General features: G+C 37.5%; 1 protein-coding gene across 5 annotated transcripts in view; it reads left to right on the plus strand.

Moving 5' to 3' along the window:
- The window catches only part of LOC121652819 (discs large homolog 1-like protein), a 127,391-nt gene that overhangs the window by 33,619 nt on the left and 66,405 nt on the right, over positions 1-27,367 (plus strand). For 3 of the 5 annotated variants that reach the window (XM_042005867.1, XM_042005868.1, XM_042005872.1), the window contains one exon: positions 20,694-20,816. The exons of 1 other annotated variant lie outside the window; for it this stretch is intronic. In XM_042005867.1, coding sequence (XP_041861801.1) covers positions 20,694-20,816 — 123 coding nt within the window. Of the gene's footprint in view, positions 1-14,845; positions 15,053-20,693; positions 20,817-27,367 lie in introns of those variants that run through there. One more of the 5 variants, XM_042005870.1, reaches the window with a different exon arrangement.

Consider the following 27,367-nt stretch of genomic DNA (forward strand, 5'->3'; position numbering starts at 1 on the left):
TGTGTGTGTGTCTGTATGTAGTTTGAGAGATTCAGAGAAGTAAATATAGCAAGAGATACAGACACGTCTGTATTCTGCTGTCTGATTTCATATTACAAAGTGTCAAGACAGTTAAAAACCCACATTTTGTAGTTGCAGTATCAATTTTTTTTTTTTTTTTTTGTCTTTTTTCTGTAAATCAGTATCATCAAGCACAACTGTGTAGCATTTGGAGGGATCTCTTGGCAGAGATGCTGTACAATATTCACAACTGTCCTTTTGTTAGCAAATCATGTAAAAGCAAAGTGTTTTGTTTACATTATTTGGGAATCAACAGTCTATATTTGCACATGATGATGGTCTACGTACTTGCAGTCTGACTTATTGCAATTCCAGAAGCCTGCGAAATCCAAACTAAACATTTGCTTTAGAGCTGAACTTTTTGTCTATTTTTGTGACCACTAGTTTTACATTACATAAAGAAGACATAGAGGAGAAGGTTGTTAAGTTAGTTGCAGTGGGCAACTCCGCCATTAAGGGTCATTTTGTTTTGTCCACTATTCCTTTACCACAAGTTTTGATTAATTTAAAATCAGTTTGACATCCTTGATAAATTTACATAAAGTCACTAATAAGAACACAGATCTCGGCTTTTGACTTGGACAAGCATTTCTTATTTTTCATTATTGATTATAAATTGTCCTATGAGCAAATACCAAATAGGTAAATGCTTATTGGAAGGTATATGTGAGTAGTGGATCTAACTGAGAATTTTGAGGACTGCACAGTTATAAGGTAGCCACTTGTTAATCAAAACATTGCCTCACACATCCTGCTTTATTGGTAATTTTTTTTTAATGGATCCACAATTAGCAAAGATTGTGCTGTACTAAATAAGAGCTTAAACTAGCGGTTAGGACGTCAAACTTATAAAAAAAATGTTTACTTAAGTCACACATCCAGTGAGATAGACTTGTTTTTTCATGCACTTCTATAGAAACTGGTATTTTCTGCATTCATCTTTTCTTTTTTTTTTCTAAAATCTATATTTATGATGGCAGTACACTTATTTGCTCCTAACTAGTTAATGGAAACATGGCTTCTCGTTTTCTTTTTTCCATCCCACATTTCAAAAACTGTCACCAAACTCATTTTTTGTATTTGCTGCTTCTTGTTGGCACAGGGTAACCATGTAGCCAAAAGATGGAGTGGTGTTAAGGTATAGCAAAGGCTCAAAATCCTTCCCATCTGATGCCTGTAGTTGGGATGTTTTGTATTTGTTAGGTTTGGTCTTAGCTGGTCTGTTTAATTTATCCACACACTCAAACACAAAAACGTGATGGTTTACTTAAAGCTGCACTACTGAACTTTTGTAGATGTTCCCAGCGAAGCACCCCATATCGATCTGGCATCCAACTTGCATCCTACCTGTACTGAGCTCTTTCAAGCCAGTAAAAGACAATCTTATCTCCTCTCTTTTTTTTTTTTTAATTTTTGCCTCTCCTCTCTTTTCCTTTTCCTTTGTTTCTCCGGTAATGTTTTTGTGCATTTCCTTGCTGTGTCTGTTGCGCATGATGCAGTGCGTAAATCTTGGCTGTAATTTCACATGGCGCCCTGAAAAAAGAGTTGTGAAGTGCAAAAACGTACATAATAATTGCCATTGTGCCATCAAACACAGTTTTAAGTGTACCTTTTAAGGCACCTTGAGGTACGCTGTATCCCCAAATGCCGTGCAACTTTTAACTAGATAAGGAGGTAGATAATACAAAGGAATTTATGTGCTAACTTCTTCTGATTAAATCTGGAATTTCCACATGATGTGATGTGAAATCCATCATCTAGCATCATTCTGTTGGGAACAGGTTTTTGGTATTCTTCATGTCAAGTTGTGGTGTGGCGACAGGACCTAAGATGCAGAACCATGAAGGAGGAAGGTGGATGAAAAAAAAACAAAAAAAAAAAAAAACACTGCCACAGCAGGTTACTGGAAAACACACACACACACACACACACACACACACACACACACACACACACACACACACACACACACACACACACACACACACACACACAGTGGTTTTTATACACTGAGGTGGGAGGACTAACTAAATGAGGAACAGGTGGAGCAATCAGCAAAGGAAGACCAGGTCTGCACTGAACAGGAATAAGGAGAACAGAACATTCAAGGGTGTGACTGGTTACATAACATCAGCCCATGCTAGATGGATGAGCTTAGTTTAAAATTGACAATCATCATCTTGCAACGTACTCAGAAACTGTTGAGTGGAAAATCAACATATGAAATATTAAGATCCACCCATGTGCTGAAGGGGCAGTCACTTTGAAGCAGAGAAGTTCTGCATCTGTGAATAGTCATTAAATACACCTCTAACCTAAAAATGCATTCATAAATAGGTCTAAAAAGTTGTCCTAACAGCATTGTGAAAACTAGACCTGGTCGAGATCATTTTCTTTTTTATCTAGTCTATTGTAAATATATGCTCTGTACTGTCTATTTACAGATAGATGTAGCTATGATGTTAGAAGACACAGTAAGACCAAAAGACTGTGTTTGTATAAGAGTGTATGCATTCTTTGGTATGTTGTTGTCCAGTGCACCACAAAGGCTATAATAATCTGTATGAACTCTACTTCTGTCCTATTAGATCATCTCATTTTGACAGCCTGTTAAATAGAGGCTGACCAAGAGACAACTGGGAGAAAGAGAAAAAGAGAAAGAGAGAGAGAGAGAGAGAGAGAGAGAGAGAGAGAGAGAGAGAGAGAGAGAGACAAAACAAGTCAACATGAGTATGAGCCACAGTAGAAGAGCAGTAGTTTCATCCTTAAGAGACAGAGCTGAGGAAGGTAAAAAAGTGAGTGAATAGGATACTACAAAGATGTGTAGCCTGCAAAAGATTTCTGAGGGATGGTCATGTTAGTTTTTCACTGGGATCCTTCTGCAGACTTAGATCAGCTTGTTTTTGAAAAGGGGCATGTTTTGATGCTGCAATGCTGGACAGACTTTCTTATTATACTGTAAGTCTGAAATTAAACAAATGGAGGTTATTCTTTAAAATGCGACTTTACCTACTCTTTTAAATCAAACTAGTTCACATAAACTTACAAAAGTAAGGCATCCTGCTGCAAATATTTTTTTGATAAACTCAGCTAGGGGTTCTGGTGTTGTGTACACCTAAATTAAAACAATAGCTATTCTTAAGAGATTAAACTCAAGAAGTAAAGCAACAAGCTGTAAAGGATTACAGTAAACTGAAAAATGTGTTGTTTCAACCTTCATTTAGAGTGTAAATCAAAATCTAAATATTCATGATATTAAATGAATGTAATGAAATGAGAAATACTTTATTAATCCCACAGGGAAATTACATTGTTGCAGTAGGGTTCTTTTTTTTTGCTTTAATTCAAAGCAACAACAGTTAATTAGAAGAATATAATGCTTTGTTCTGGAGGGTGATAACTGCTGGCAGGGATGATCTCCGCTACCTTTCTGTCTTGCATTGGACTTGACGAGGCCTTACACTGAAGAATGTTGTTTCTTCACTGTGTTGTGTACAAGGCGTGAGGAATCTTGCAGCAGCTTGTGCAGCATTCTTTTCTGGACGATCAGTTCCAGCAGCTCCAGAGTTATCTCCAGCACCGAACTATCCTTCTGGATCAGTTTGTTCAGTTTATTTAAGTCTCTGGATCTGATTCTGCTGCACCAACAGATGGCTGCAAAGCTCACTGCACATCACAGACTTATAGACGATATGCAGCGCATTGGTGCAGACACTGAACGATCTCAGTTTGCTTAAGAAGTAGAGTCTGCTCTGTCCCTTCTTTAGATGCCTCTGTGTTGCATTTCCAGTCTAGTTTGTTGTCGAGCTGAACTCCAAGGTACTGGTATTCCCCCACCACCTCCACCTCTTCTCCCAGGATGAAGACATTGTTTTGTTTACTCATATTGCTCCTGAAGTCAACAAGCATCTCTTTTGTTTGGTTTGTATTTAAGATGCATCTCGCAAACTGACTGACCAGTTCTCCATATTCACCTTGTGGTCCATCACTGACAAAAGCCACAGCTGCAGAGTCATCACTAGAGGTGCACCGATCCACTTTTTTCACTTCCAATGCCAATATCTGAGATTTAGTATCAGCCGATACCAATACAGAAAAACAACGCTGAATTACCTAACAAACAAATTATTGTGTGGAAAAGATTTTTCTTTTGAGCAAAGAATCATCAGATTTGTAAATGGAAAACATGAATCAAACAAACATGGTTAATGCAAGTGTGATGTTCAAACCAGACTCTTATGGTAAGACAATGTAAAGTCTGGAGCAAAAATGAAAACAGAAGTTAATTAACCTGTGTTGTTAATCAAACTAATGTTAAAGAGGGAGGATGGAAGGATTTCTTAATCCCTATGGAGCTAAATGGCATCGTCTGTTTAAGATGGAAACCTAACTTAAAGAGCAAATTATTTCACTATAACAGATTCTGTAAGATGACCCTATATTTGTTAGCAGTCAAGTAGAGAGGAGACTGGTCGTACTTGTCCGGTTCTGTTTGGAATGAGTCCACCAGCTTACAACCGTTTCTGGTGAACAATTCCGGTGAACAGAGGAAGCCTTGCTGGTAGTTGAATCCGGACTAAAGTTCCCATGAAGGCCAAAGGTCCATCACTTGTGGTGATCTGCAGGGTTCTCTCTCTTTTTCGGTCTCGTCCTGAAACACTGCTGGGTTGGAGGTTCAACAGGTGGTGTATAGTAAACATTGTCTGCTGCGTTACTCATGGAGCAATGCCAAAAAGACTGAAAAGTCCAGCTATGATGAGTGGAAAAGGGAAAACTTAGTAAACTGGTTCTGAATCATGCAGGCTATATATATATATATATAAAGAGGAAAACATAAGCTAAACGGAGTATAACTAGTTACAAAAGAAAAAGGACATAACAAAAATGGAGGTTAAGCATGTGCAGAGATGGACTCTCTTTCTCCATCCTTTTCTTACTAAGAAGGCATCTGCATGCATGTTTAAATGCAGACCACAGCTTAGATGCATCTTTATGCATCGTGACAAAACCCCATTCTTCTGCAGACTTCATTCTCTCTCCATTTCCCCCACCTCTCAGAAAGTTGTGTAAGTAGAAAGGGTGAAAGGAAGAAGAGGCAAAGCCTCAACTCCAAAACCCAAGGGAGGAATCCCCATAAGACTGTCCGAAAAACTACAAATTCTAAATTCTTTGTTCCAAGTTTGGAGGGTGGGGCTACACCCACAAGGAAATCTAGTTTACTTTCTCAGGCAAATGAGAGCAGGCTCTGTGCAGTTTGGCTGGAGGTCAGATAACCTACATGTTGGTTTAGTGTTATACTTTTCGGATTTCTCTTGTTTAAAAGCATCAAACATTTGTGAATACATCTGTAAGTTATAAGATGTTAAAGTCTTAAGTGATGTCATTGTAAAAACATGAAATTTGCACATTGTAAGGGAACATAGATCAACCATTCAAAACACATTATATCTACCATGTTATAAAACAAACAAAAAGGACCTGGAACAGATAAACATTAGTACGTTTCACATGACAGTCTATCACCCCCATGACAGATTTGTGGTTTGCAGGATGTTTGCTCTGAACTTCCCAGATACAGAATCATGGTTCAAGAAATGTCCAACTCCCACTCCTGAAAAGAAATGACCTGTCTGATCTGTGGACATCAAAACCACATCATAAATAGCTGAGTGAGGGCGGGGCTCATAAGCCAGATTCTACCCCTCCTTGGGGAGACGTTTTTCTTCTCTGTAAGAAAATTCATCAGAGATGGCAAGTTAATAGAAAATTAAAGCAAAGTTCTTGATGTGTCCTGTCTGTTCCGTTTTTTGAACAACGTAATACACTATAACAGCGCAGACTGAATTGTATTAAAAGCATGAGAAATCAATCAAATCAAATCAAATCAAAGAACATGATCCTAAAAGTGTTGCATGATTTGTCTAGATGACAATGGGCTCTCTAAAGAAGGTAGATGATGGCATCTTCAACCCAAAGCCCATTACAGTATGCAAACTGCAATGGGTCGGGATAAGGTGCCCACCTGCTTATTGTTAGCCAATAACAGTCTCTGAAGGACTTTCATGATGTGAGATGTTAGGGAAAATGTGATTTGGTTCAGATGGTCGGGATTTTTATGTACTGGAGTGATGCAGGATGTTTTCCACAGCCCAGGAACTCTTTTCTGACTCGGGCTGCTGTTGAAAAGGTGCTCAAGAATTCAACATAGTTGTTCTGAACATGTTTTGAGAACCCTGGGGCTGACATCATCTGGACCTGCAGCCTTGATTCAGTTCAGCCTCTCCAGCTTCTTCTTCATCTGACTGTAGGAGACAGACTAGAGGTGAAGGTCATAAGCTAGATTAATGCCTGTGCGATGTCTGAGTTCGGTCGTTCACGGCATAGCTGGTGAGTTTGCTTTTGCATTTGAGTGTAGGAGGTGTGCGTCGTTTTGGTGTCGTGTTGTAGTTTCTCCTCCTAATCTGAAGGTGGCAGCAGGGGTGGTATCGGCCAGTAAACTCACCAGGTCAAAGTTATTTTAATGGTTCACTTCAGTTTGATAGGTATTTTCTGTTTTAAAAGAACAATGGCGTCCATTATGGTGAAGTGTCTTTATTAGCTTGTGGAAGATAACGAAGAAACAATTCAATCAGCCTCTCATCAACTTGATCCACTGGTTATTGTTTTTAAAAACAGTGGTTACCACACAAATTCAGTGAGAAGACCCTGATATCTGGCATTACGTGATCCCAAACTGACCAGTCACAAGGGAGTACCTCCGCGTGACCGTCTGCATAGCAGGGGTGCACGTCAGGTCTGGAAGAGGTGCGGAGCAGAGCTACTCCGAACCTACAACGGTTACTCAGACGCAAATGCAGCGCAACCATAAATCTGCCTTTAGTATATTCTGATGTTGAAGGAGATGAGGCTGTTTTAAGGTCATTGACTGAGCTGCAGGGTGACAGAGTGGAGGTGTGACAGGAAAGCTGTGGATTCGTTGAGGGTGTGTGGTCTGTTGGCCTGGAGGCAGGGGTTGAACTGAACCAAATGAAAAACATGTTTAGTATATTAGCTCTGACTAGACTTTCATCAGTCTGATCCCCTTTTAACTTGTGCCTTATGACCACATATCTCTCATGCTGTTCTACTGGGGCTAGCTTTCTAACATTTTCCTGTAGGCCTTCTTGCACTTCTGTTTTTTTTTTTTTTTTTTTGCTTTAAGTTGTTTTTGTGTTTTCTTCAATAACTCCCTGCCTCCGACCCTAAAAGCATTCTTTTTGATGTTCAGCAGAATTTTCAGGCCACTGGTGATCCAGGATTTGTTAGTGGGGAAGCATCTCACTGTTCTTGTTGGGACAATGCTGTCAACACAGAAGTTTATATAATCTGTCACACACTCACAGTCATAGCATTGATGTAGTCTCCATGTGCTTCACAGAGGACATTTCAGTCTGTAGCCTCAAAACACCCTCTTAGAGCTTCTTCAGCTTTAACCAGGTGTTAATAGTCTGTGTGTTGCTACTGAACAATGGGTTTTTGGGTGGAGGTAAGAACCAGATTATGGTCTGATCTTCATGACACAGGGCAGAGGCATTGGATGCTTTTTAAATATTGGATAAAATAAGTTAAACAAGTTTAACAAACTACAGATGATTATTCAGATGAACTCACACAATTAGGCTGAGGCAGCTTGTGAGTTGATATTTTCAACTCACTAATATGAGTTAAGCTCAAAGACTTCAGTAGACCTGAATAGCTATCCCAACTTTGCCAAATGTAAGCTTTTACTTTGAGTTTACATTTATACAGCACAAGAAACCCTTAGTTGAGTTTACTCAACAAAACTTTTCAACTGGCTGCCTTACTTTTTTAAGTTCACTCAACTCTTTTAGCATCTTTTTTTTTACAGTGTAGATATTGTGTAGGCAGATATTGTTAGTCAATAGAAGTGAGAATATCTACATTAAATGATTATTTAATATATAAATACAGAGGGTAAGATACACTTTGGTGCTGAGAAAATTTTAAACAGAACTTTTTAGTTTAATTAAATGTGATTAGATTCAGTTAGGCTTAATACAAAATTAATTAGTTCTTAATATATTAAGAATTTCCTTTCCTTTAAGAAGAAACATTTCCTTTGTATACGAAAATGTAATTTTCAGTGTATGTGGCACATTAGCTTACATATTAGATATGCAAATTTAAGAAAATACAAATTTAAGTATTTTTCTTTCTTCATAGAACAGATCCTTTTTCACAACTTTTCAGACCTGATAAACAAAATGCAAAATCTTGTGTTACAGGAGTACAGCATGGCTTCAGAGATAAATTGTGTTGGTGACTGGTCTGAAATAAGTGCTTACTGAATCTACAGTTATACTTGTAGCCTGTAATAGTATAGATCAGGGCTACTCAATTCGGCCCTACGAGGGTCGCAATCCAGCAGGTTTTCCATGTATCCCTGCACCAACACACCTGAGTCAAATTAGGTGGCTCTAACAGCCAATCAGGTTCTACACAATGACTCATTAATTTGACTCAGGTATGTTGGTACAGGGATTCATGGAAAACCTGCTGGATTGTGGCCCTGGTAGGACCGAATTGAGTAGCCCTGGTATAGATCATTTAAATCTCAGTGATTTTTCTGTTGGTTTTTCATGTGTAGGTAACTAGAAGACAGACTAAAATACATATTTATTTGTCACGTCCTGTCACATTCAAATGCAATATATTGGAAAGTAGAGGCCATGATTGCCTAGGACAATGCTGAGTTGTTGTGGGGGGGAAACAGTGTGATGTTGCTGATTGTGCTAACTGTATTAGCATCCAAGAATTTGCAATGATGTCTTAACATGAGTGTTCAGATGTGTCGTGGTCAGTAGGGATGTCACAATTTAAAATTTTCTTGGTACTATTATTGTCAAAATAAGTAATTACAATTTTATGCTTATCACGATTATTATGCACAAATTAATTTCCCATAACTATCCATAACTCTGGATTTTTCTCAGATAAAACAGATAGAAAAGGCTACAGGACCTCTACCTGGACTTGTGAGGCTTCTTTTTGTAAACTACATTATAAAATATTTTGAAACATTTCTTTTCAACCTGAGAAGAAAATGTAGAAACACAACAAAAACATCCAGTTAGCTTTGACTTCCAGCTGTCCTTTAGCAGAATAGCTGTTGTTTGTTTGGGACATAAATAATACTACAATAGTGAAAATAAATAAGACCGTAACTGGAATTAAATGTTGTTTTTTCTGTGGACTATGACTATTGCACACTGACGACCGAAAGCCATGGACCTCATGCCAGGTTGATTATGTTTGAACAGTGAAATTATCCGTCACAAAAGACATATTTAGTTTTTGTATAACATAATGGCCAACTTCACCGTGAGACCATAGCGCTCTGAAAAGACTCTTTTCTGTCCATTCCTCAGCAACATCAACAGAGGAGGTGACTCGGACCGTGTTTTACATTAGATTGGGTACTGAATTAGTGTAACAAATTTTCTTACTCTTAAAGCTGTTGTGATTGTGTACATCTTCTGTTCTGCCAGGTTGAAGATGTGTGTGAGGCACATTTTGTACTTTTTCTTTTCAGTTATGTCCATGAATTCGTGTCCACCCCCCAGGGTACAACTTTGTGTTCTATCAGGGTTCAGTTTTATTGGACCAAAAAGTATGCTTACTACTCCCTAAACACATATGGCTGCCTCCTTGTGTAGTGCCAAGAGTGATGTTTACATGACTGGTTTATATTTTTGGCTTTTTAATACCTTGGCAGGTGCAAATTGTCTGTGTAAGCAGCATTTAGGGAATATTGGTGACATCTCAAGTTTAGCTCCAAATTATCACCCAGATTAGACTCTATTTTTTAAACTGTATTTAGTGGCCTCAAGACATTATATTAGCTTGATAATGTAAACACATGATTATTTGACAAAAAGGCACATAAAATGAGTCTCATAAATATTAGTTTCCTTGCTTTGCTTTTGAACTATTTGCTAAAAGTACCTTGTTAGAGTCCAAATGGTTGTGTATTGTGAGCCAACTTTAGTCAGTTTTCATATTTAACATATTTCATTGTGACTTAGATAATGCCAAGAAGTGGACAACTATTTTAAGTAAAACTGACAAGCTGCATAATCAAAACTGATAACATCTAAATTACACTGGCGCCTGTATAGTTTGATTAAAATCATATATGAATGTAAGTGACATGAATAGAGACAAGAAAGATGCATAAATGTAACTGCTTAAGAGCAAAGAGGAGAGCACATTTTAAATACATGAGGGTGAGCTACATTAATTTTTACCTTGCCAGCAGTGTGTCCATTTCTGAGTCTGTTTAAGTGCCTGAGAAAATAAATCAAACCTACCTTAACTAGGTCAGACATTTGAACACATTCAAAATAGATGAATGTGTTCTTCTATTTCTGCAAAGGTCTGTGTATTTTTCCTGAAGACACTTTACTAACTGAAACCACTATGAAGTCATTTGAGACAAATCCTTATTTGAACCAGATTCCTAAGGTCCTTGTTTTACAGCCCATGTTCATGCTGTACATTATAGATGAAATTAAGATATTTATGGCATCATTTTAAAACATTTGCAATAACTGTTAAAAACAAAACATATTGGCCATGTTATTCTTCTTGTTTTTATGCTCTCAAATAATGAATATTTTCACTTTTAATTTGTACTGTAGAATTCAGAATAATTAAATGATAAAGTGGGCAAGAAAATGGGCCAATGAATCACATGACTAAAATGTTTATGCTGTCATCATATTAGTGAAAGGCGAGAAAAAAAAACATTTCCTTTAACAGCTGTGTCATTAATTTAATCATGTTACTGACACTAGGTCATTGTTGGCACTTGGATTTAATTATCAGCTGTTATATGGCAATAAGTGTTTTTGTGCTAGATTCCCTTTAAAGCCTTAAAGACAACGTGATGTGAGAGATGAGCAGAATGGAAAGATGCAGGGAAAGAGAGAAAGATGAAGGCACGTGTGTGTGCGAGAAGTTCCTTACGGCAGAGGATCCCCTGCTCTTTCATATCTTACCAAGCGTGACTAACGCCTGGCTTCACCCTGACATGCACACACACGCAGACACACCCACACACACAGACACAATGTAACACATACACATGTACTAGGATGCTGAATCTGCTCCGAATCTAGTCACGTTTCTCTGGCTATGCAGGTCTGGCTGACACACTAATACATGACAGCCACAGTGTGCATGCCCGTATTTCTGTTCGCACGCACGCGCACATGTGTACGTATGTGTAAATGTAGTCAGTGGGCAATCTTTAGTTAAGCTTGCAGCAACCATCACACAAATACACACACTGTGATGCAGAAGCATACACATATTTGACATAATTTTCTGTGTGTTCATTCATGCATTCATTCATTCATTCAAATGTGCTCTTCATGTGAGAGTTAAACACCAAATATTGGTTTTATGGTTGAGTATGTGCATATCGGTGTGCGCGTACATGTGAGTGCAGAGGGCAGTAGCAGCAATGTTGTGACAACAGTGTGAGCCAGGATCTCTTCATGGTCTTAGAGCCTGGCAGTTTAACCACCGCTTTCCACATTGTTCCAAGGCATTTCTGACTAATTAGCAAGATGACAGTGAATGGAAAGATCAGAGTGATAGGAGGAGAGAAAATTAAATATGCTGAAGGTCATGAGATGGGTCAGATCAGCTCTTTTTTGTCAGAATAGTGTTCATTCCCAATTCCACCCCAAATACGGTTAAATATGAAACAGGGGAAGCAGAGGGGAGCCATGTCTGTTTGAATTCACAAGAATTAAAAGTGGTAGTGCACTCCTCTGCAAAGCCTCCTCCCACTCCCTGCCTAAAAACATTTCTACAATAGACCTTGTATTGTTGACAGTGATAGTGCTTTTTGACAAATAATCACAAAGCTACCCAAAATGTATAAATTTGTCTCTTGGGTGAGGAGTTTAATTAACACTATGGGCTGTATAATTACTCATGTAGAGACACAGAGGAAGCTGTATATGTGTTTTTATAGTTAGATTTTAACATTATCCAAATTCCTAACCTAAGGCAAATTCTAACCTTGATGATACTCATAAGAATTGCCTTTTTATCAGTAGAATGACAGTTTGACAGACTTATTTTCTAAATGAATAATTATATGTACAGTTTTAGGAAGGTCTGTTTTATGGCTGTATATTTGCTACCTAGAGAGAGGTCACAAGGTCATGTTAATGAGACTGTGTTACTGTCTGGCTTTCTGCAGGGGAGGCAAATCTCTTTTCTGAACTACAAGCTGTGTTTGTCTTATACTGGGATCAGTTTAGCCTTGCATAATGTAATCTCAGCTCTGAAATGACTCAATCCAACTTCTGCATGAAGAAAGTTCAAAAACTTTTTGTCTCTGAATTTAACTAATCTTAAAATACTAAATGTGTTGAATTCTTTAAGACATTGTTATTGTCTTTTAGCTCTGTAAAATCTAAATACATTTCTAATCTACATATGTAGTCTTACTGATAAGTCATTATTAATAATTGTAGGGCATTGATGACTTCCCCTTGATGCAGCAGATTAGTGTGTGACAAACGCAAATGAAAAATTGACTGCAATCACTGTCACTGTGTAATTGTTGGCTAAAACTGCTGGACATCAAGCTCTTTTTTTTTTTTTTTAGCTCAGCCACAAATTCCATCTGTTGTTTTATCAAGAAACACTCAAAATATTAGTTTGATTTTAGTTTGAAGAGTCAAAACCAGAACATATTCCACTGTAACATTATCACTGTTAACTAACCCACTTTCTTGATGTTACATAAATAAAAACACAGCAATTTTATTAGTCTAAATCAACTAACTTGTGTTTGCAAAGTAAAACATAATTTGTCTAATAACTGGTGTAAAAGTGGTGTATCACATCGCAGGGTTTGTATCTGAGGCATTAATATTAAGTATTTCAAGTTAGATTGGATTACAGTGGACAATGGTTTTGTTTTCACTCTCAATGTTTGTGTCTGCAATTACTGTGTGTCATTTGAAAGAAGTACTTACTGAAAACATAAAGGGGAGCCTAAAAAAACCCCCAAAATACCATCAGATGCCAGCAAATACTCGAATGTGCAATGCAAAAAGAAAAACATAGCAGAAACAGATATGCAAAAAAATAGAAAAGATAGAAAACTTATTAATAACAGATGGTTTGATTTATTGCTACAGTATAAGTTTTCTTTTATTTTATTTAAAAAATATCATAAACAATGTTCATAATGTAATAGTTTACATTTTGACATGCTTGAAATGTTTTTAAATTATGTAAAAACCCTCTTTTGCTCTAAGCATTATAGTGGAAAGATGCAATGAGTCTGATATGCAAAGACAGACCTTCTGTACATGAGAGCCATTAATCCTTTAAATAGTGTTTTCACACACTGTACAGCAAATTCTCATTTCAGTTTAACCCCAGGTCAAGCTGTTATTTATTGAACAGGTAACTAGATTCTACTTAAAGTATTCATCTTTAATTGGAGGCTCATAGCCACAATTACTCTTTCTCAGTGTTGATATGAGCAAAGTTTGATGGTTTTAAAACTTAAAAACCCATCTTTCTCTCTCTACTACTATCTACTTTTCCTGGTTGGTTAAAATTTATAGAGAAAAAGATAAATGCTTAGGCATTGAGGATTTTACCTGGATCCACCTAATTAGTTTATTTCCTGGAACAAGTGTTCGTCCATTCATTGTACTGAGGGGCTTCCTTCCTGCAGCTCAGCTGGCTGAATGAAAATCCTACATCCCTCCCACATCAGCTTCACTCATCCCCTTGTACTTTATTCCGTGCAGTAAAGCACTTAGGAATTGAGAAGTTTTTCAAGGATCTAAAAAGGAGCCAGGGAGTGTGTAGGAATGGAAAACAAGACAAGGGAAAACAAATAGAGAGACTCTCAATGGGAGTGGTAAATGTGGCAGGCCAAGAGGCATGATGAGGAGAAAGATGGGAAAGACAGAGAAACACATTATTTCATGCGGCAGTCTTGTCTCCCGCTCATGGTCCATATCCAGCTTTGAAATTTATTTTGCCTTAAAACTTCAATTTCCAATCCTGCGTGTGTCTGTGTTTGTGCTGCTGCATTCATGTTTGTGCAATATATGAAGTGCAGGAAACAATTACTTCCATGCTGGGTGCTCATGTTCTTACACACAGGAACTGTACTATGAAAACATTTCATTACACATGCATGTGTGCACATACACTCATTCTCTTTGAGTCTTGTTTAGGCCAATTGCAGTCTTGCACTAATGTTCTACTTTTCCTGCTGTACTAAAACTTCTGATCTAACTCTACTTATAAACTTGCTTTAAAACTGACGGCTCTCTTCTTCTGTTTTTTCTCTCTGCTTTCTGCCCACCTGCCTACATCTCACCTTCACAACCATACCTTTTGTGTCCTTTTGCATTTTTTCTTACCCTTATATATTTTCTAAAATTTATTCATTTTCCCAACCTAAATACCTGGTTTCCTCTCCTCACCTCCTGCTCGTCCCTTCTCACTATAGAAGTATCGTTATCAAGAGGAGGAAGGGGCATCGCCCGGCGCCCCGAGACTCCACCAACACGCCTGCCATCAGCACCCGATGGGAGTAACCAGAGAACTGAGGGATGGAGGGACTTTGGGGAGGGATGGAGGGACTTTGGGGAGGGATGGAGGGACTCTGGGAAGGGATGGAGGGACTCTGGGTAGGGATGGGGGGACTCATGGGAGAGATGGAGGGACTTTGGGGAGGGAGGGAGGCACCTGGAGGAGAGACAGAGGAAGCATTGGGACTATGGAGCGAGAAAGGGATCGGTCTCTTGGGAGGGACGGCTCTTTTGGTCGCCCCAGTGACCTGCGTGGAGCAGAGCTGGTTCAAGTGGCGGAGCGACAGCTGTCTCAGATTCAGCATGTTCATGGATATGTCACTCACACACACATCGCACCTGCTCAGGTAACTAACTTTGGCTCTCTCTGTGGCTTTGGCTCACCATCAAAATGTCAAATAGACATGTGGCTCACTGACACTGTCAGTATGTTTAGCTTCTGGTAAAATTGTCTACCTTTTTGTCTGTTTAAGAAACACCCACATAGCCCAGGGCTCACACTTTTCTCATGTTCACTGTGGAGATTACAACTGTGTCAGTCCATGTGTCAAAATGACATGTGACAATGTGTGTTTATGTAGAGCCAGATCCTCTTAGTATATCCTATAAAACATCTAATTATTTCTATGTTTTGAGTCTAAAGATGATCAAATTATTTTCAGTGACTTTTGTTTTGATATACACATAATTTAACGTATGGTGTCATCAACTAGTTTATTATTTTAAAAAAGCCCAGTTTTTTGTTGTGTTTCTAAAGTAATGCTTTATTCTATACCATTTGTAGAAGGAAGGATAAGACACACACACAGATCCATTACATTACTAGTGTTCATATTCCATGTCTTGCATGTGGTTAGATTTGTGCAACTAAGCACTTTGCTTAAAGTCGTGGTGCAGTTTTGGTTTTGGTTTATGTTGACTGATTAAACTCAGCTTAATTTATTGTTGGCTATTTGTATTAATCTAAGGGCATCCTTTCATCCAGTTCTTAATCATATGGTGTCAGTAGGTTAAGCATGCACATTGGGAAGCTTTAACATTCTTTTAATTCCATGTAATTTGTCTATGTGCAGTGAAGTTCTTGTAAGGGGTTTTAATATGCTCATCATAGGCATAGATTCCATGTCAAAATGAGGCTTGTGGGGTGGAATGTAAAACACAAATCCTTGATAGCACCAGGTAACACCATGTATTTGTGGCACAACTTTTAAACAATTTAGGGTTTTTGAAAACCAAGGCATACATTTACATGCCATGGCTGTCAAATTCCAGTTCTCAAGGGGCACTGTCTTGGAAGATTTAGGTGGTTCCCTGCTAAAACAAGCTGATTAAAATAAGATGGATCCAACAGCTTGTCAAGTTGCACACAATGACCCATTAATTTAAGTTAAGCGTGTTAAAGAAATAAAACATTTAATACTTGCAGGACAGTTACCCTCGAGGACTAAAGTTTGAAATCTGGTGTGTACCTGGTGTATGCGGTCAGCTGCATACCTTCAGTCAAAATTCCCTGCAACTTTTGCCAAACAAAGGCTTCAGTGCTGGTGCATTGTTTGGTCTGCCTGTAGGTGATTGTGATTGTGGTACTGCAGCACCTTTCATTTGTTGTTGTGCCTTGGTGGTTTTGGGCATTTATTTCTTTAGTAAAGATATTTTTGCAAAATCATTTAACCTACAAAAAAAAAAAAAAGAAAAGAAAAGAATTTAAATAAATGACCTAACCCTGACTATGCACCTTTTGTCTTCCGTGTTCAAATTGACCAGGTCTCTTTGACTGCTTAGAAAGTTTGGGGTACAAAAAGATACATTAAAATATATTTAAAAAGCAGCAAACTATATTAAAAAAGCAGAAATCTTTCATTATTTTCGCTATGATAAGAGGCACAAATGTTGATGGACTATTACAGACGGTGTATTTCAAGAACCGGTGTACTTTCACTTTTTATAAAGCACAAACGGTAGAATGATCACACCACTCTGTGTCACATATATTTAGCCAACTTCATTCCAGTTTATTAACACTTATTTCATAATTCTTTTACACTTCTCATTCTTCTTATTCTTTTTATACTTAATTTGTTTGTGTGTGTGTGTATGTGTGTAGAAAAGGAGAAGGAGGAGGGTGTGTGTTTGTGTGTGTGTGTGTGTTTGTGAGAGGTCTTTTTGTGTGTCGGTATATGTGTGCCTATGCTACTTGTGCCGAAAAGGCCCAACAGTGTGTCCCCTTCCACCATTAAATGTGGCCGGGTCAAATTGACCCAGGCAAACCACAGATGCTATAAATCTTTATAAAATGTACATTATTCTGCCAAAATGGTCATAATTAATATGGTCAGATATGTGGTCTCCTTCATTACCTGCTGTTTTTGCAACTAATGACTTTTATTTCAATGATCAAATAAATATCTATTTTTAGACAAAAGTCAATTACATTGGCCCAAAATCCCCCTTCTACATAGACACTTTGTACCAGGAGAGTCTTTTTGCAGAAGCATTAGAGCCATTACTTTCTATGTTCTACACTCAGTGTGTGTTTGTATGGCTTAGTCCTTCTTTTGTGTCTTAGTCTTTTGCCTATCGCTCTCATACACACATTTATAATCACACAGCATAGCCTGGTAATCTTTTTATTTTGATTGATTGGATTGTATCTGTCTTCAAATTAGCACTTGCATTATTGTACTCACATCTTTTACCACACTTCTTTCATGGATTGTCTAACACTTGCAGGAAACATATTTAGGAACACATAACATCATTTTACTCCATAATGTGCATGTTTTCTTTTGTGGACTTTTTTAGTCTGTGTTATATTCATGTTCTTTAATTGTAGTCTTTACTGGCGTAATAAGTCTGGTCTTTTGAAAACGTGGAATCTGACACAAGTAGGTCTTTTTGAACGTATAAGAATATGCAAATTAGAAATGACAAATGACTTCCTACCTCATTAAATTACGTGGTAGTAAAGAAGGGGATGAAAGGGTAATTAACCCAATTGTTTTCCCCAGGAGACTTTCACATTTAACCCGCATACACTCATTTTTCCCAAGCTATAAGTTGTGTTATATTTTAATGATTTAATTTTGAAGCAGACTTATTTTGACTGTTTAATTCTTTCAGCGTTCTCTATTTATAGTTTTGGCTTTATCATGTCATCAGCCCACTAGCTTATCATCATTTTATTTTTAATTTTGGCATGTGTTGTGTTTGTTTTATCAAACCTATTCTTATTTTGTCAGTAGTAGCATGTGTGTATCTGCATGTGGCTAAATTACGACAGCCCTCAGCACGTTGCTGGCAGTCAGTGCTGCGGTGTGTGTATTTGTGGTGTGTCAGCTCCAAGTTATTACGCGCTGTCATGTGTTTGTCTCTGCACTGACTCAGTTGTCAGTCACCACAAGTTCAAAGTTTGTCCGTTGGGAAAGCTTCAGATAAAGCTGAAGCTATGTCAGTGTGACAAAGGAAAAGTTGTCATGTAGCTCCACCTTGTGACTGCATATCATCCATTTATCTCTTCTAACCACAGCAGCTCTGCTAAAATTGTAGAGATGAATGTCTTTTTGGTACGTTAAGATACAAACTTGTGTTTTCTTGATGTAATTTTGAAATCTTAACATCACATAAATGAACAATTGGTTAATATTTTTCAACTGTCCATACATAAATCTCAAAGATTCTGTAAAAATCTGCATGCCACTGTATCTAGTTTGTAGTTTAATGATGATGATTTCTGCAGTAATGAGGCCAAAAGTGACCAAACTGAATCACTTATACCTTCTTCTGTTTAAGGACCTTTAAAACTTTTCCTCTACTTGCTTTATGAGGGTAGCTAAAAGGAACAGAAACCCTGACCTTACCACACCGCAGCGACATTATCATCATTATTATCATTATCGTCAGTGCTGTCTGTAGACTGATCTGTTCCAGCAGCTTATCACCTGTCTGTCCACATTAAATCTGGGATGAGAAACCCCTGAGTATGTGGTTGTGTGTTTTCCATGTGTTTTGCTTCTGGGCTATTTGGGTATTCAGTTTATTTTGAGAACGCCTCCTTCCCAGATGGTGTGTGTTTTTGCAAATGTGTGTATGACCACAGGTGCTGGATCTGGCTTCCTTCTGTATGACAGATGGACCTGCCATCTTGTTCTCCCCATGTACATGTTCCCTTCTCTCTTTCTCTTCCCCTCTCCTTTTGTAATCACTCACATGTTCATGTAAAGTCCCATTTCTAAAAACATAAATGGGACCCTGTTAAAAATCTTACATCAGGACACTAATAATCCTATAATTTTCAAAGCAATTTTTTTTCCACCAAATGGTGGTACATAACACATTGGTTGCATGATGTGCTGGACTGGGTTAGACATTGTTAGGGTTCAAATCATAGGAAAGTTGAGGGGAGCTCTGCACTCTTGAAAAGCTGATGAGCTCCACTTAAAGCACTCATGAGACACTAAGATGGTGCTCTAATAATATCCATCCATCTATTATCTATACCGCAGGGCAGCTGGAGGCTAACCCAGCATTTAGCAGGTGAGAGGCAGGGTACGCCCTGGACAGGTTGCTCTAATAATAGTCTTAAAAAAAAAGTCTGCAGGTATAGAAAATGGATGGATGCACCTTCTAAGGAAAAAAAATCCCACTTTCAGGTTAATTTTCTTTTCCATAAAGTTCCTGATGTTTTTTTTTAATTAATTAATAATAATAATAATAACATTGATTTGTCAGCATCGTGTTTATTCATTGAATACATTAATTTTATGAGCAATGCAGCTGATCCATCCCATTTCTTTCAGCACTGTGGACAGCAGCACAGTTTGTTGTATGAATTGAGCCTGCATTTTGTGGTTGTAAAAAGAGCTTACTGTCTCTTTGTGAGACGTTTTGGATTGAATCAGCTGTATATAGTAGTAGTAGAAGGTTTTTGGCAGTAACCTTGTTTTTGACTGCTGTGCCATATACTAAAACATGCACATGCATGTTACTTGCAAAGTTGCGTTGCACACTCGAAAACAGAGCACCCCCCAAAGAGTTTTCTGAAAATATTTTCCTAAATAGTGTCATGCGTTGCTGACAGGACGAGTCTCCACTTTTGAGTATGTGCCCAGAGAGGGTGGTTGATTTTTTATTTGTTTATTTTATTTATTTTTTTTTTGGTAAATGGTAAATGGTCCGCATTTACATAGCGCTTTATTGTACCTGGGATGATACACAAAGCGCTTTACATCATACATCACATTCACCCATTCACACACACATTCACACACTGATGGCGGAAGCTGCCATGCAAGGCGCTTAACCACGGTCTTGTTTGTATGGTTTTGTCTTTGCTTTGAAGAAAACCTGGATTTGTGGGTTCAGTAATGAGTTGCCTTCAGTGACAATGAGTGAAATCTTCCCGAAGTGATTTTCGCCATAGAGTTATTTCTATTCTCAATGGAAAGCTGCTTGATTCTAAGACCGGAAGATTGCAGCCATCCACTTTTTGGGTTTCAACTTGTTCTATAGAGGTTTCATCATTTTTAATTAATTAAGTTTATTATTTTTTTCCTCCTACAATGTTAAGTATGGGATATATTCTGAAATTCGAACTTGTAAAACTTGTGTAAGTTTCATACATTCAGTTTCAGAGCAACTCAACCATTTACAAATATTGTACACTGTCCTTCTCCTTGTCACCAAGATTTTTGTATTATGTGATCAATGGATGTATTATATGACATCTTCTGCCTCAAAGTTATGGACACAATACTGTACCGTTATGTGCTCATATTACTTAGATTATACATCCAAGCCAAACATCTTGGTCACTTATTATCAGAGATTTCGCACCAACCCGTATCTTAAAAATAGAACTACTTTAAATAGGATTCCTTTGTGCACAATGTCACCAGTGCAATAATGAGCATGTGGTGCACCTTACATTGTTGCACTGCGGTATTTGTGTGTGTGTGCTACACAATGTTGAGCTCTGTCTGTACATTGTAGGTAGAATCACCTGAGGTTCCCTTTGATGACGAGGCATGGCCTCACCCAGAGGAAGAGAGGCTGAATGACGTCCCAGCCCCGCCCTTTTCCTCTCTCTATTCACAAAGCCACATCTACTACCAGGTAATCCCGCCTTTACGAGTTTCGCATGCGTTCACGGCCTCCTTCATTTGTGTTCCATCACTGGTTTTCAGCTGTTGCTCAGTTTGAATTTCAGATTTAATCAGCATGTTGCTCCATTTTTCTGTGTTTGTTTCTTTATTTTTGTGAAGCACATTTACTGATTTCCCAATATTCTTGGAAAATATTGTATTGAATGCAGTTTACTAATATTGTTCATTGATGGTTCTGGTAACGCGACACGGTGAACAGACACAGTTTTTCTGCTCTGTTACTTTTACTAGCTTTTAAAGAACATTAAACATTCTTAACTACATTATTAACTAAAAGTCAAACAATTTGAGAGTAAAGACCGACTCTACGCAAAATGTCAGGAAGGAACAATAAGGATCATACAAATCTACAATGTATGGTGCTAACCCGCACATTGACAGAACTGCACCACCTGCAAAGACAGGTAATTCTAAAATCCTTTCACTTCAGATATTGGATGGGATGTTGGCAGCATTTGAAGTTATTCAATTTGATATTAAGGAGAGCAGCAGCTGGATTTCGGAGGCAAAACATTGCATCTTAACTGCCGAGGACACTATCAACAGGTTGGAGAGTGAGGCGGATAATTAACAAACAAGCGCTAAATTCTTTGCTAACAAAGTTGACAACCTGGTATGCAGAAGTCATAATGTGTGCATACTGGGAATACATCTTTCCTGTGTTAATATATGGAGAAATAGCTTGCTGAGAACTTGGACATAATGTCCCCCAATTCTGATAATAGATCATAGAGTAGGGGGCCAAAACACTGTGCCAAGAGCAGTTATTATAAAATGTCTGAACTACAAGGACAAGGAAGGCATCCTTAAAGCTGCACGTGTGAAGAAAGAAGTTGTATTTAAAAAATAATAAGATTCCTTCCAGACCTGTCTGCACAGATTTACAAACAACAGCAACAGTATGATGATGCAAGGAAAAGGCTTCGGGATAGAGGGATTTTTGAAAACCACAAGCTGCTTATGACCTACAACTTGCATACGACCGTCTTTGACAAACCAGCAGAGATGGATAAACACATCAAGGAGTTAGGAGAATCGCAAGAGGAGAATAACTAGCCAAGAGACAACACAGTTAAGATATGATAGACTAATGCAACTTATATTATACAACTCACTGGCTGAGGAACATAGATTTGGAGATGTCTAGATTGAATATAATCCACCTTAAGTAAGATGGCAGTGAGAATTTTATGATAAATGGCATGGGCTTAATTCATTTAATATATGCCCTGTTATAGGCTTATGTTTAATTTGTTGTTATTTTATTTTTATGTGTGTGTGTGTGTGTGTGTGTGTGTGTGTGTGTGTGTGTGTGTGTGTGTGTGTTTGTTTCTCTAAAGCTTCATGTATAAACAGTGTTTGCAAAATGACTAAGTTGATTTGTGTGGGTATGTGTTCATCATGCTTGCTTTGACATAAAAGTATGTGTCAGCTGATTTATTTTTTTTATTCACAGCTTCAGGACTTAGTTGATATAACAATATGATAGGAATCAGGAATCAATGTTAAGTCAATAAGCAATACTATGAGGAAAATAAAAACAGAAGAATGGTTCCTCATCTAGACGTGGATCCATTCCGAATATTAGATGGAAAATGTTTAAGAAGGGTTAAGGGTTGCCCATGTTTTTAAACTGGGCTTGTGTGAGTTTGGGGTGGAATATCTCTTTTTGTCATGTGTATAGTATGATACCAACTTTTGTTATTGAATCTAATGTATCTTCAACTTATTTGTCTAAATATATAGGAAAATAATGACCGATATTTTTGTGGACCGTATTTCATGTAATTGTCCTGCATTGAGGCTTGCATAAACTTGTTAAAGTTAAACAGTTTATGAACAGTTAAGAGCCAAGATAGTATTTCTACAGAAAACTCACCTGCTAGCTAACAAGACAGCTAAGATAAAACACTGATGGCCAGAGCAACGCGAGAAGTGTAATGACTTTAATACATAAATCTCACAATACAAATAAAAAAGGGTAACTAAAGATATTAATGGTAGTGCTATTTCTTGAATTATACTATGGACCTTTGTAATTTATTTTGCATTGTAATCTGAAATCAAAGCAGTATAAAAAAAATAAAAACATCAAAATAAAATAAAATTCAACATTGTACTTTTTCAGAAACTGTTTCCGGGGTTCCATGTAGCATTTTACATCAGTAAAGGGCATTTTTCTTCTGTGCATTTGGAGCTTAAGTGCCAACGGTCTCAGTAGCAGATGGCAGAGGGAATCACACGTAAAAGGAAAATAGCTCCAAACAAGTTGATATTTTTAGAACAAGGAAACACAGCTGGAGGGGAGGCAGCAGAGATGGATAGGACGAAGATAATATCAGGTTTAAGACATGCCATGGTTTAATTTAAAGAAATAATTTAAGTCACTACTTAATTTACTCATTTTGACATAAGATTAACAATTACGAACAGTTACAAAATGCTATATGTAAGACAATATTCACAGTACATTTGCCTACATAATTTAACATGGAAGTACGAATCTCCTTAACCCACAATAAAAGTATTGCTTTAATGGTTCTGAACTTTGTTGTTCTATGGCCTATGTGCAGTCGGAGCATGAGTGATGGGATGTATGTTTGTGGGATTTAACTAGTTCTTTATTTACTTGTTTTGATTTTATTTCAGTATATTTTTATTTTTAACACTTAAAAGTTAGAAATGGTTGCATTATTATCTAACATCTTCTAAGTCCTGTGTCGTCTCAGTCTTAGTATTCATTACAATCAAATGAAAAAGATTAGAAAGTTTCAAATTTCTCCCTCTCACTTTGCATGTAGTTGTAGTTTATAAACTGCAGGAGGCAGCAGAGACCAGTAAGCTAATAGTGTTTGATTCCGTCAAATGTACTGAATAAAATCAATTCATTGGCTTGTTTGATGGAAAACAGGGCAATTTAATCCCAGACGCTGACCTGTGTGGATAACAAATGAACAGTGCTAAATGTCAGTGTAAATGCACCCAGGACACACCAAGAACTCATTCAGATCTGATTGCTTAGTCTCCATGCAAGCAGTTGGGTTTTTACAAGGACCTTTTTCTTGCTAATTCATTTACGCCAAAAATGCATTATGGGAAAAAAAAAAAAAAAAACAGCGTCCAAACTCACAGGATGTGAAGCTCACAGAAAACCTTCCCTCATCATAACGATAACAAAGAGCAGCTGTGAAACTTGATTGCATCTGAATAATTAGTTTGTTGCACAGCTGATTGTGTGATAACAAATTATTTATTTTATTATTGTGCAAGTAAACTGAGATAAAATATGATCAATCAAGTCACAAGTGGGGCCAAGTTTTATTGCCAACTGTGAACAGATGTCCATGGACATGTGCAATCACCCAGGACACAATGATATCAGGCCTTAACCATGCCTGAAGGGTAAGAGCACAATTAATCTTTTAAATAATTACCTAGCTAAATTTATGACTGCAGCAGAAGCTGGATGAGTTGGAACAGTAAAAAGTAAACTGTTCTTTTTCTTTAATATACATACAGCAAGACTCACTAAATCCACTCAGAGATGTTAGTAGCTTTTAGCCATTAGGCTAATGCATATAATTAGGAAGGAAGTAAAGACAGAGAGGACCAGGGAGTGGCAAGAGATGGAATGAAGAGAGAATTATGGGCAGGCAGAAGCAGATACAGAGAGCAGATTTGCTGCTGAATGTTAATCATCCCATCTGCTAATTTACTCAAACACTCACCAAACAATCCACTTTTCCTTTGATTGAGACAGTAATAGAAATCAAGAATGACTTGTACATGTACGGTGAACTTCCGTTTGACTAATCAAATGGAACAGGTGCTGTTCTGACCACATTGAAGGAGAAACCAGTCTGTCTTACTGACTTGAACCCACTGTGGAGATTAAATTCTTAAATGATTTGTTAAACTACAAGATATTTTGTGCTAATTGAATGTGTGTGACCTAACATTAAAATAGACTGATATTAGTAGTGCTATGGGCTTTTCTTTTGTTTTTTGGCTATTGATTTGTTTCCTGAAACTATTAGTACATTTTATGTTTATTTGATGATTTCTGTCTTTGCCTGTTGGGACTCTCTTTTTGCTTGAGCAGATGCTTTTCTTGCTCTGCAGAGCTTTTCCCTCGTCGTATCCATTATTTACCAAGAGAGTTTGACATAGCTCTGCAAAATGGCCTTTACCATAATCTGAAAGAGATGTAATGGAAGGGCTGGGGTGGAGCCAAAATGGTTAGAAACTGCTGGAACAGACCACACTATAGATTTGCTGGGTGATTTGCAATGCTTTTCACAGCACCCGATCCCTCCTATGGATATTGACAATAAGGAAGGACTAAGTCTACATATACTACTAATGAGCCTATGTTAGATTACAACTGAACATATGTGGCAGCATTATTTCTGGGTTTCTGTCTAGAGCTAGCTAGCATGAGGCATAAAACAAGTTGTAACTCAGTTTGTATTTAGCCCACATTTAAGGTAAAAGTAAGAGCAAATAAGTTGTTAAAGAAATAAACACAGCACAATAGACTGTCACCAGCCTGTTCTACTTGTGAAGGATAGAAGGGAAAATTTGGCTCTCTCAGTAGTCAGACATTAAACATTTATGATGTGTGCTTTTATTTAATTGGTTCTGAAATATTAATAGAGTTGGCATTCACTGGTTGACATTTGACTGTAGAGAGAGGAGAAAAAAGTGAAAAAGGGAGAGAGGAACATTAAGGGTTGTGATGTGGTCAGTGTACCACTGAACTGTTGCTGTGTCAGCCGACATGTCTGTTTACTGTATTTTTGTTGTGTGGTAAGACAGTCTGGTTACAGAAGCTGACTATTAAATGCCAATGAAATGGCTGCAGTTGTAAATTTTGCTAGGATGGACACTAATATAGTAAGATATTATAATAATTTAATATCTAGTTAGGGTTGATTTGTCCAGGTATTTGAAGAACAAAAAATGATTGATAAATTAAAAGCCATTAATCAAAACATTCAGCAGACAACTTAACCTCATCAATGAATGAAGCTCTTGGGGCCGGATCATCCACATGGTTGGTCAGTTGCTTCCATGGTCTCATGGGCTCATAAATGAAGTTAGTCACTCTCCAAAACACAATATTAAGGCCTAAAAATTATTTTCAGTGGCATCACCTGTACACTGATTTGAAGGAGAGAAGCTGTGAGTAAGTAGAGTTCTTTCACATGGTGGTTTTCTAATCTAAATTTAGATATTATGATCATTTCTAAAATATGGTAATCAAATACCATAATTCAGCTCTTCAAACTATTTACACCAGTGTTGATCTGTGGAAAACAACAGGCTCAGAAATGAACACAGATGAACAGATAATATATTTGATTTTGGAATTAAAATATCTGAACAATAAATGTTTTATTAACATATACTGTATATTCTTTGTATGGCGGTGCAGTTGCAGCTATAGTCTTGCAGGTTTTAATCCATCCATTGGTAAAATTGGTGCATGAATATTTAATGATTAGTAGTTTTTAAATTCATGACAGATCTAGGAAATTCAAACTTCCTATAACTTCACCAAACACAAAGTAAACATGAAACCGGTGGCAACACATCTAAACACAAATTTCATTCATTGTACAGCAGATTGTATTGATCTAATTTACTCATAGTAGTTCTGCATCGTAACAACTCTTCACCTCTCTTATGAGTTTATTGCGGTAAGGTTTCTTTTCAGCATGTTTTAGATAACATGTTTTATAACATAGCTTACTAGTGAAAAACCTGAAAGTGTAAATCTAAACAGTGGCCAGGTGCCCCCAAAATGACAGAGAAAGACACAGTGATGTCACATGCGAGTTTTTACCTCCAAGTAAGAGTTCATGTATTTGGTGGAGTTGATTTGACTATCAACATAACTCAAAAGGTTGAATGAATTAAATGCTGATGAAATTTTCAGAAAATTTTAGAAATGGAACAAGGAACAACTGACTAGATTTTGGGGGTGATCCGGATTACTGCCTGGATCCCAGAATTTTTGAAAGGATTCTTTACTATGGGGAGATAGGGCCATTAGAGCTTCTAACTCATAAATAATTCCAACAATCATTGGCCAAAAAAAAAAAAAAGGCAGAGATCTGTGCTCTCTAAGTGCTTCTAGGTAAATCTAGTCTGACTGAAGAAATATTTCTTCAATCAGACCAGATTTGTTGGGAATCTGGGTGTATAAATTAGCACAGAGAAAATAAGAGAAGCAGATTTAGCAAGATGCAAATGCAACTTGAGAGCCCTGAGGTATCCTCTGGAGGCCATGATAGTCTGCACAAAATGTCATCTAATTATTGTTGCGGTTTAAAGTCTGAATTGAAGACCACAGACTGCAAACCAGCATTTGACTGAATGTCAAAAACGATTTGTAATCAGTAATGATGACAAATGCTGTGCTCACAGTAGGCAGGAGGTTTTGTTATATCCCCATAGTCAGCTACTACCAGGTGTATTTTAGAACTCTGCAAGCTG

Source organism: Melanotaenia boesemani, chromosome 14 (assembly GCF_017639745.1).
Source record: "Melanotaenia boesemani isolate fMelBoe1 chromosome 14, fMelBoe1.pri, whole genome shotgun sequence".
NCBI classification, from domain to species: Eukaryota; Metazoa; Chordata; class Actinopteri; order Atheriniformes; family Melanotaeniidae; genus Melanotaenia; species Melanotaenia boesemani.